Consider the following 11,849-nt stretch of genomic DNA (forward strand, 5'->3'; position numbering starts at 1 on the left):
TTTATAGCATAGATGTAACTGAGGGTTAGGTACTCCTGCATCTAGTGTTGAAGAGCAAGATAGCATTTGTGTTCATTTTTTAACACCTTCTAGAAAATTCCAAAGCAGTTTCAGAAATGAATGCAAGTTTTGAGCGACATTAAATACCAGGTTCTGATTTCACATGGAATATAAGTCACTACCTGTTCTTGAATTGTTGTTTCCCAAAACATGTGCTTTTTATTTATTATCCCTAACTCCTTTCCTGGGATTTTCTATTGCTCTTGGTCTGCATTTGACAGTATGTTATTAACTCATGTCACTTGATGTCAGTTACAGTCAAATAGAAACCAAAAGATATACAACAATCAAAGCTTCTTATTCAGAATTCTGAATGACTTCCCATGGGGCCTATCATTAAACAGTACTTTACTTGTTCTTCTGGAAATTTTATATACTAACATATGCTGAAAAAATATTTGACAAATTAATGATATCATACTAGAAGCACTGTTTTGTCAATTGCTTAACAGGCATTAAAACACCATAATCTTTTCAAATCAACATATATAATGCAACCTTATTCTTTCTGAAATATGCAAAATGTGCAACATCTCAGTGCATAGATTATATATTTAGTGAAGCAGGTTTCTGTTGAATAAAGATACCATTATCCAAAAATTCGCCCCATGACAATAAGCAAATTAAAAAATTGAACTCTAATCAATGATTCAAAGGATTTGTGCATTTAAATCACTCTCACACACACACATACACACACATATATTTTCCATACTTAGGCTCTGAAACTTTATATTCATTTGAAGATGTTATCAATACATAATTTTTGTTAAAAATGCACCTTATCAAACTTTGCAAACTTACTATTTTAATGACTGGAAATTGTAATCTAATGTTTGAATATGCTTTTCCTTAACAAAGAATGCTCTTGAAGATCCAGACACTTATTCATACCATTTTCTGTGTATTTTGAAGTTACTTTCCATTTACTGGCTTGAAATTGGCCTGTCTTGACCTGATAGAACTTTCTTCTAACATGTAGGTATAAATGAAAAAGGACAACTTTTCTTTTGCCAAAGAAGAGGTTTCCTTGTTCTATACTTCTGACTGCTAGCTTCTAAAATTATGCTAATGAGTCAAATGCTGGTAGCTCATGTTTGTAAACCTAGCTACTCAGGAGACTGTAATCTAAAGATCACAGATTTGAAGCCAGCCCAGGCAGAAAAGTTTGTGAGACTTTTTTTTTCTTATTTATTGTCAAAGTGATGTACACAGTGGTTACAGTTTCATATGTTAGTTAGGCCTTGGGTACATTTCTTGTACTGTGTTACCTCCTCCCTCATTCCCCCCTCCTCCATCCCTCTCCCCCCACCATGAGTTGTCAGTTGGTTTACACCAAATGGTTTTGCAAGTATTGCTTTTGGAGTCATTTGTCTTTTTATCCTTTGTCTCTCGATTTTGACTTCCCTAGTTCTAATACCAGTATATAGAGTATCCAGTGTACTCAGGTGAGATACAGTGATAGCACGGGGACAACCACAGGAAGGGGATACAAGAGGATCATCAACAATAGAAGCTACGGCTTCACATGGCATGTTGAAAGTAATTACAACAGTGATATAACACTTGTTTCTATAACATGGAGTTCATTTCACTTAACATCATCTTATGTGTTCATAGGGGCATAGCTATTAGGCTCTTGTGATCCTCTGCTGTAACTAGCCTAAACCTGTGCTAATTATTCCCTAGGAGGGAGACCATAGAGTCCATGTTTCTTTGGGTCTGGCTCACTTCACTTAGTATGTTTTTCCAAGTTCTTCCATTTCCTTACGAATGGGACAATGTCATTCTTTCTGATAGAGGCATAAAATTCCATTGTGTATATGCACCACATTTGCCTAATCCATTCTTCTTCTGAGGGCATCTGGATTGGTTCCCTATTTTAGCTATGACAAATTGTGCTGCGATGAACATTGTTGTGTTGGTGGCTTTAGTGTGTTCTTGTTTATGGTCTTTTGGGTAGATGCCCAAAAGTGGGGCTGCTGGGTCATAGGGGAGCTCTATGTTTAGCCTTAAACAATCAACCAGAAAAAAAGCCAGAAGTGAAAATGTCACTTGATAGAGTGAACACCTAAAAAAAAAAAGCCAAATGAGCACATGAGGCCTTAAATTCAATCCCCCAGGGGACACACACACACACACACACACACACACACACACACACGTTTGTACACATATATCACCGTGTTCATCTCATTTTTATTCCAGATAATTTTAATTTACTGTTCTTATGTAAACCAAGAATTGCTTGCAAGACTTTTGCCTTTGTATATTAAAAGCGAATTCTGACTCAAGTGATTACTTAATGAAATAAATATTGGTTACACACTGAAACAGACTTGAATAAGTTAGTGATGTTATTTTGTTTATGTTTCTGGCACACCATGGAAAGTTCTCCAGTTCACAAGCTTTGTAGATCATATTCTGTTTCATAGCTGCATCCTGTACCATGGCTGACTGTATTTCAATTATTTCAAGCACCTTGCTAACAATGGGCACTGAAGTTGTTTAGAGCTTTTGGCTACATCAACTGTTCTGTTGCTCATGTACTTTTATACTAGTTTATTTTTTCCATAGAACTTCCTATTTCTATTTGAAATAAAATTCACTTTTCAGTGAATAGAATTCACATCAGGTATTTATGTTAAATTTTAATAGCAATTCTATTGGTTTTCCCAAATGATTATAGTAAGTGGTATTTTAACAAGAAATAACGGATGAGCTTAGCTTTTCTAACCTCACCAGAACTAAACATAGGAAGTTTGTTTTTCTGTGTAGATGATTGATTGTGTTAGATCAAGAATTTAAATTATTCTGAAAGAGGCATTCTAATAAACCAGATATTGCAAAAAAAGGTTCTAGAACACAGTAAGACCTTCTCTAAATATTTTAAAGCATGTACATAGTATATAATTATTTATATTAGCTTGTTTTTATGTGTGTGTTTGTGTGTGTGTGTGCTCATTGAGATTTTTCTAAAATTCATTTCTACTGCTGCATGCAGCAACAATTTATTTCTCTTCTCTAAGTGCTAAATTCTATGAATATAGAACAATTTATTTATCTAATGAATTGCAAGTGCCCAATAAGGTTGTACCTAATTTTTACCTGGTATGATTGCAGAGCAATGAATATTCCTGTGCATATTTTTGGAAAATGTCTGCATACAAATTTTTGCTGTACATCTAGAAACAAAACTGCTATGTAGTATTCTGTTTTTGACATTGTCTAGTAATTGTTGTTGTTGTTAAAGTGGCTTTATTAGTTCACTCTTGCATTCATTGTGGCTGAGAATTCTAATTGTTCTGAACATAACCGTGGGTATTTTCTCTCTAGTACTTCTACCTATTTCGTACTATGTAGTTGTATCACTTTGTTTTATGTTTAGTTTCATTATTCATAGTTGGAATTCAATAGAATGCTGATAAATTACTTAGTTAAAAGATATTCATTGAAATCATTAATAAACATTAAATTATTAATATATTTCAAAAGATAATATAAGCTTTAAAAACTTTTAAAAAATACAAGATTGCAATGTTAACTACCAACTCAATGGAAGCAGAGAGTGTGTACCTAACATAATTTTTGTTAAATTACACGTTCATTGTAGGAAAAGTAAGAAGTAGACATGTTTAACATCTCAATGAATACATAAAGGATGAATGCAGTTAAAAATTAGATTTAGATTAAAATTAATACCTAACATATGTAGTATCAAATAAACATGCTTCAATGGACAACTCAAATATAAAGAAGGAAATGAAGGTTAGATGATGGCTATCAAATGACCTCACGATCAAAGCAAAAAATCGATATTCAACTATATGGAGTCTGCACATGGAAGATAACATCAAAATTAGTTTAGAAACATCTACAGAAAATTCAAATGATAGAGATAAAATAATCATAGTCATGGGGCATTTTTAGCTTAGTTTTCTTGATCCTTGAAATTCAAAACATAATACCTTACTAGGAAGTAGATCAAATGACATAATTACTGCTAATTTTGGTTAAGATTCCATGCTACACTTACCAAATTCATCACCTTTTTATAGCTTGTCAATATGGTAAAGCACATTCATTTGTTTTCTAACATGAAATCAAACAAATCACACTTGGCAGGGTGGTCTTTTTATATACACATTTTTAAATTCTACAGCCTTAATAACAATATTCTTACTTATGATTCTAAAAAAAAACCCCACATTTATCTGTAAGTTTTCTTTAAAAGGCTCAGTCTCATTTCCCATCCCTGCCACCATCACTATTTTCTGACTTGTCCCTTTTAAAAGACTCGTGGAGAGAGAAGCCTCCATGAACGAACTGTGTCTTAAATACAGTCACAATGACCACTGTTTTTCAGTACCTGAATTTTGGAGAGACACATTCAACCCATAGCAGATGCTAACTATATTAGTAGAAATAATTAGCCTAGTAACTAAACTGATTGTGGTTCATGCTTAACTGAATTTTGAGTAAAAATATCCTATCACAAGAGCAACAGCTTCAAAATCTGCTCCTATTTCCCAATTGTACACAGTAGAACAATGTAGCTGGTCTTGCTCCAGGGACCTCATTCTCAAGCCTCTGTGTTGGCAGATGACAAGGACATGCCCAGGCCCCATAAAAAAAAAAAAAAAAACAGCAACAACTAAGCCTTTATCCTCAACAATTAAGCCAACCCAACACAGAAGAGTTAGTACTTCTGTGTTTGCTTAGAATATAATGAGAATTATGGAGAATTCTCATGCAATTTTTATCAGTAAAAATACCTATATCTCCCTTCAGATATCAAAGCTATATATACCAAGAGTAAATATAAAATATTTATCTTGGAGACAAACTAAATGTTAAGCTCCACTTTTAAGGTGAGAAGCTACAAAATACACTACATATGTTCATTTGTGAGCCCTTATGTGCAATCTTAACACTAAAAAGAATAAAAATGTGGATTGAGATTGTACGTTGCATTCAGTAGCCTGCATATACTCCCCTATACAATCCATCAGTAATCAGATTCAATGGTATTTTTTCTTTAGATGCCGTGAGTGAGAATATGATTCCTCCAACTTACCAGATGATCCCACTTTGCTCTTGTAATGGGGAGGGGGTAATTACACTTCTGTTCTGATCACTAACTTGATGAAGAGCATGGGAATTGCTTTGTTTCCTGATGCCAAAACAATTTTTTTTTACCATGTCAAACTTTTCTCATCTCTTTAATGAATGACGTCATCTGTTTCCTGCATAGAGCCATTATCTATCCATATGGCCAAGTCTAAAGAGATCCAGGTTTGCAATGAGATCCAGGTCTGATTGTAGGTGATTTTGACTGATGGTATCCATTCCAATTTAATACGCACACTCTATTCAGTAATCCTACACTATGTCCCCTTTATTTCTCATTTTAATGGCATTCTTATTAAGATGGGGACTTTCTCATACCAAAGAACAAGGTGATTGATAAACAGACCATGCTAGAGGGCTGGTTGTCCCTAGAGGGAGGTTATTGCTATAGATAGCAAATTATTTGAATTGATCAATGCTAACTATCAACTGCTTGTGGCAAATAGCTTTTCTTTACATTGTATTCAAAATCTTAGCTTCATATTTCAGTGCATATTTCTTTCCTTCTTCACCCTACCTCATTCACAGCCCACATAGGGGGTAGTTACTTCCACAGAAGTAACGAAGGTGGAAATGACAACAGCATGTGTGAAAGGATTCTTGAAGACTTTTACATAGCTGGATATTCCATGCACAGATATTCTATGATAATGCACTTCTAGAAATAATGTTTCTTGTCATTAAATGTGTTTTTATACATGTATATAAACACATACATATATGCATGTATATCTGTTTGCTATTGTATAAATAATTTATAGTACTTCCTCTTATCTTAGGATAAAAGTAATGAAAAAAATTTGTGATTAATTATTGTTTTCCTATATACTTTATGATGATAATGTAGCACATTTTAATAGCATAACACACTCCTGTGTCAGACCAACTATCCAAGAAATTTGTTAAGATGTTGAAATTTGACAGAATCTAATGTACAAATCAGTAGACTCTGACAAAGGCATTTTTGCTTCCTTCCATTTAATTGCATGCTCATGAAGTGGAAAGAAATAATCCGTTACAGTGGCTGGGAATATGGCCTAGTGATAGAGTGCTCGCCTCATATACATGAAGCCCTGGATTCGATCCCTCAGCACCACATATATAGAAAAAGCCGCAAGTGGCACTTTGGTTCAAGTGGCAGAGTGCTAGCCTTGAGCAAAAAGAAGCCAGGGACAGTGCTCAGGCAAGACCCAGGACTGGCAAAAAAAAAAAAAAAAAAAAAACAACCCAGAAATAATCAGTTACAGACAACAATTGTCCTCAACACTTCCTCTATCCCTCCCCTACCTTTATGAACTTGTGAAATTAGGAAATCTGTCCACTATATCAAGGCAGGAAAAGGTCAATGCTCTAATGTTCCACTTGTAACTCCTTATAAATTAATCTATCATACTGTAATATGAATAAAATCTCTTTTTTGTTTAACGTCCAAGGACATGGACTAGACACATCAAAACATGAGATTGCTTTATTTCTTTACTATCTTTGTATTATCTATGTATCTACACATGGTCTGGCTTTGATCATGATCCTCAAGTCTATCTTCTAAGTAGCTAGGATTACAGGCATGAGCCACAGGCACATGGTAATTCAGTCCTTTCTATGCATGCAAATATCTAAATTTAGTACTTTTCAAACAAAAACTATAATATAATCCTCAAAATAGTAAGTGTTTTTACTGGACTCCTGTGTCCCTAAATTTGACTTTTCTAGAAAATATACCAAAAAAATGGAGAAAATGTATGCTTTGTAAATATAGAGGTCTATGTTCAAAATGTTGGCTGTTCATATCAGTTCACTTCATTATTAAATATTAGTTATTAAATATTAATTTGGTTGTAGACATAAAGTATCTATGATAAGAAAACCATTCAACAATCTCTGTCACTGGTTCTCATGATGCTTAAAATCTAGCAGCAAAGACTGGAGGTAAAGAAGATTTGCCTGAGATAAAATATGGAACAAGCTTGAGAATTCACACCAGTAATCCTAGCTCCTCCTCAGGAGGAGGAGGGGTTCAATGGGTCTCTAGGCCAGCCTGGGCAAAAGCAGAAAAAGACTCTCACGCTCATCTCAATAAACACTCCGGTTAGAGTAATTCCAGCTGGAATTCCAGCTATGTGAGAGGGTAGATAAAAGAGTGAGACAAGGTATTTGAAAAATAACCAATGTAAAAAGGACTGAAGTATGGTAGAGTATTTGCCTAGTCGGTGTGGGGCCTTGAGTTCAAATGCTAGCACCCACAACATAATAAAGTTAATTATAAGGATACATGGAAGAATCTTAGTATAGTTGTTTAGTAGAATCCAAGGTTTTGAAAAATTGCTGTTTCAAGTTGGTAAAGTTTAATTGCTTGAGATGACAAGATGTAGAAAGAACAATTAAGCTGAGCACTGGTGGCTCACACCTGTAATCCTACCTATTCAGGAGGCTGAGATCTGAGGAACAGTGTTCAAAGTCAGCCGGGGCAGGAAAGTCTATGGGACTCATCTGCATTTAACCACCATAAAACTGGAAGGGGCGCTGTAGCTCAAAGTGGTAGAGTCAAGAAGAGAAAAATGGCTCAAAGACAGTGCCCGTGCCTGACGGACAAAGAAAAGAAAGGACAATTAAGAAGATACTGAATTAATCCAGATGATAAAAAATAAGAATCTAGGAGATGATTTGATAAAATCTAGAATGTGGATAGAATAAAAGGGAAAGAATTCAGAAAACATCTGGAATTGGAATGAGATGCAGAAATGAATGGATTTGTGGAATAAAAACAAGTAGTCAAGTGTGATCCCAGAGTGTAAAGTGTTGGGCACAGGTGTGCAGCAGTCAAAGCTATGGAAGGGTTGGAAGGGGTTTTATACTACCACGGAGACTTTTGTTTGAGGAATGCTGGTCCTGGGCGGAACCTATTCAAACACTTTTCATTGGCAGGTGGAGATAAAATAGCAAAAGAAGATGTGGTACAACATATGAAGCATCTCAGGACAGGTTAAGGTACGGGATAGAGGAGCTATGACTGAAGTTTCATACAATTTCTCTGATTAAGGAAACATTTTTATTCCAACAATTAAATAATTACATGAAAAGATATTTAATAAAAGAATCGACATAGTTGGATCAGAAATAATATTCATTGAATCATAAATAATTCACTATCACACCAGGACACAAAGTAGTAGTAGTATACACCATTCTCACAGGCTAACAATTCTCCCAGGGAAGAAAATTTTGCTACAGTTTTCTATCAACATCCTAAACAAAGTAACTTCTATATAAAATAGCAAAGCTTCTCTTTAGACAATTATGCTGAATCAAACACCAAAAGGTGTTCTTCAATCATATGGTATTACAAAGGTGTGTGTATGTGTGTGTATGTGTGTGTGTGTACATGTATGTATGATTGTTTGGTCATGTCTTATTCTTCTTTGCTCCTAATCTGATTTCTATTATTCCCTTTTTTCACTATTCCAAAAATGTAGTTTATTTCAAAACCAGTCTTAATTTCTAGCATGGAAGGAATTTAATAAAAGATACAATATGAAGTTTAAATATATCCATATGATTAATAATATAACAAAATGCAATGCTCATGTTGAATTTACATAAAATGGAAGAAATATATTCACAAATTCTGCCATATTTACAAAAATAGAACTACCCTGACAATTCTTCTACAGCATCCAAATAAGAGTAACTACTTTAGCATCTCGCTTCTTTTTCTTGACTAATAAGAAGCCAATCTTTGGTTAATGCTTTTGAAATTAAAAACTGCATTCATAACATCAGTGAAAAGTGCCCTAGCATATAATATTCTACCACTTATTGGCATAGTTTTCTTATGTATTTATAACCAAAAATACAGATGATTAATTTTGAAAGGTTAAATGTCATTGAAATTGGTTTAAATGGGACATTTGTAATGTTTTTTAATTGTTTCTTACCACATAGATCCATTTAAATAAGGCTATGTTTTATTTACAATGAATGGGTCCAGGGAAAATAATTTCTAAAGGAAAAAAGTACTACAGGATTCTATAAAGATATTAGAACTACATGCTGGTATAAGAATTGCTCATAAATGTGAAATGGCAAACAAAATTGAGTCTGATTTTGTTGTCACCACAAATTTTGCTTCAACACAAGAACTGAGATTACATAACCTGAAAAGTTACACTAATTAGCAATCACATAAAACATTAAATTGTTTACTTATTTGTTACCTAAACAATTTTTGTGCCAGTCCTGGGGCTTGAACTCAGTGCTTTGGTGCAGTACTGAGCTGTCTACCACTTGAGCTTTGGTAGTTAATTGTAGATAAGAGACTCAAGGACTTTGCTGCCCAGGCTGGCTTCAAACCATGATTCTCAGACTCCTGAGCAGCTAGGATTACAGGCATGAAACACTGGCGCCTAGCTCTAAACAGGACTTTTATACTGCGGGAATGCCTTGAAATGTGAGATGAAATAATGATTTACACAACTTATCGTTCTGAGAGTTTCTGCCTTTGCTTCCAATTTCTAAACTATTTCTCCAAGTGTGCATTTTATTTTTTAAACACAACTGCTCACGGAGTATTCAGACTTTTCTTCATCCTGACCAAAGTATGAATCATCTAGTATATTTCAGTTTCTTTGAACTCATCATGAAATCATTCAATCAGTTAGCAAGGTTTACCTCTACTATCCTCCTTTGGATTTCATCTATGTGAAGAATAAATGTGGACAGTGAAGTAGGGCCAATTACGGCAGAGAGAAATTGAGATTTCCTCTAGCTGAGGAGGAACAAGAAAGGACACAGCATCCCAGGTAGGTGGTGGGGTGATGAGAGAGTCACTGGTTGACTGCTATCCTTAGCCATGTTTGAAATTCACATGCATTTGTTCAATGTCACTCAGTCTTGGCAAACAGTCAAACTTCAGTAGTATTCCTTGCTACTTTTGTTCATTATTTAACCTATCACCTGAGCAACCTGTAATCAAAATATTTTATAGACTTGCTTTTGAATGTGAGTACTTTCACCTAGACTCTGCTAGCCAGCTTTCCAGAAAGTACACCAACCGCACTTGCTTCCGTGCTGATTCTCTTCAGTACTTAAAATGGGGAATGGACAGGCAACCCAGAGCACGTGCTTCAGAACTCACTCCACATTCGCAGCCTATTTCCTTAGACATTGGCAGCCTCTGAGAAGGAGTCAGTAGGGCCATTGTTCTTTTTGACTTCTAGGTTCTTTTTAGTCTTGAAAGTCACAGACACCTCGGAGTGGATGGCATCCAGCCTCTGCTCACAGCGGAAGGCGGACAGGAAAGCCTTCCTGTAGTTGCTGTTCATCCAGCCGTAGAGAAGGGGATTGGCGAAAGTAGAGCACATGGCGATGATGTGGAACACGGTGAAGATGAGTTTGTACTCCTTCAGGTCCAGGACCTGGTTGTCGATGTCCACGGCAAGCTGAAAGGCATGGAGAGGCAGCCAGCTGACCGCAAACACCACCACCACACACACCAGCATCTTGGTTGTTTTCCGCCTTCGCTGGTGGTAGTGGTCGCTTGCAGCACCGGGGCTGACGTGGTTCTTCAGCTTGCTCCAGATCCGGGTGTAAGAGAAGGATATGATGCCCAGAGGCAAAAGGTACAGGATTAACAAGGAGGAAAGACTGTAAATAGTACTGTACATGCTCTTCTCCTCGCCAGGCCATTTTTCAGTACAGGCCACAATCTCAAAATCTGGAATAATCTCAATCAAGGAGTACTCCCTAAAGATGGCCAGAGGACTGGCCAGCAGGGCACTGGTTCCCCAGGCCAAACCAATAATCAGGAAGCTGATGCGTTTGGAGATCTTGCTTTCCAGGTGGTACACAATACACCGGTGCCGATCCATGGCGATGACTGTCAACGTGATTGTGGACACTTGTACTGCCAGGCCCTGGGCATACGGCACCAGGTGGCACAGAACAGGACCCATTTTCCACTCCCCCATTAAGGTGTAGGTGAGGGTGAAAGGCAGGCATAGAGTGTTCACCAAAAGGTCTGCCACAGCAAGATTGGCGATGAAGAAGTTAGTTACTGTGCGCATGCTCTTGAATTTGATCACCACGTGGATCACCAAGGAGTTACCAACTACTCCAAGCACGATGATGGAACAATAGGCCAGGATGAGGACAATCCGCACCTCCAGCAGTTTGGTGCTGTCTATGAGCTGGGGCTCAGGGTCAGCGGCCAGCTCCCCCCTCGGGGTGGTGTGCCTTGGCCCATACAGCTCTATCTTCACCTCTTCTGCTGTCTGATTGTCTTCCACCTCGGCATCTATGGGGCCCATTTTCACCAAGGCTCCACTTGGCCTACACGTAGCACAAGAAGAGATCATAATGAAACCTATTTTAAAAATGGCGGGAAAGTAACAGAAAGGGTAGGGGTCTAGAGCATGGGTATAAGAAATAGTAATAGAGGGGTGAGTAGAATCAATGATATAATAGAATTAGCATAATAAAAACTTTGCACACTGTACTGTATACACAAATAAGCATTCCTCCTCAAAGAAAGAGAACAACCCATGCGAAACAAGGAAAACAAGAGGAAGCAAAGAAATATCCCAAAGGAACTATTGCAGTTTTTGGATAAGGCTCTTTTTAGCATCCTTTGATCCCCAAAATTGCACAGTGCTTTATCTTAG

The 11,849-nt window shown here is 36.6% G+C and overlaps 1 protein-coding gene across 2 annotated transcripts; it reads right to left on the reverse strand.

Moving 5' to 3' along the window:
• Window positions 1-10,346: 10,346 nt before the first annotated feature.
• Npy2r (neuropeptide Y receptor Y2) lies at window positions 10,347-11,498 on the reverse strand. 2 transcript variants are annotated; one of them, XM_048364566.1, is made up of 2 exons: window positions 11,407-11,495; window positions 10,347-11,067 (listed from the first exon to the last, which is right to left on the reverse strand). In XM_048364566.1, the coding sequence occupies exons 1-2, from the start codon at window positions 11,493-11,495 to the stop codon at window positions 10,347-10,349; spliced, it is 810 nt and encodes a 269-aa protein (XP_048220523.1). The 2 variants fall into 2 exon arrangements, with proteins under 2 accessions (XP_048220523.1, XP_048220524.1); XM_048364567.1 differs by having other exon boundaries at window positions 10,347-11,498.
• Window positions 11,499-11,849: the final 351 nt, after the last annotated feature.

This window comes from Perognathus longimembris, chromosome 16 (assembly GCF_023159225.1).
Source record: "Perognathus longimembris pacificus isolate PPM17 chromosome 16, ASM2315922v1, whole genome shotgun sequence".
Classification (NCBI taxonomy): domain Eukaryota; kingdom Metazoa; phylum Chordata; class Mammalia; order Rodentia; family Heteromyidae; genus Perognathus; species Perognathus longimembris.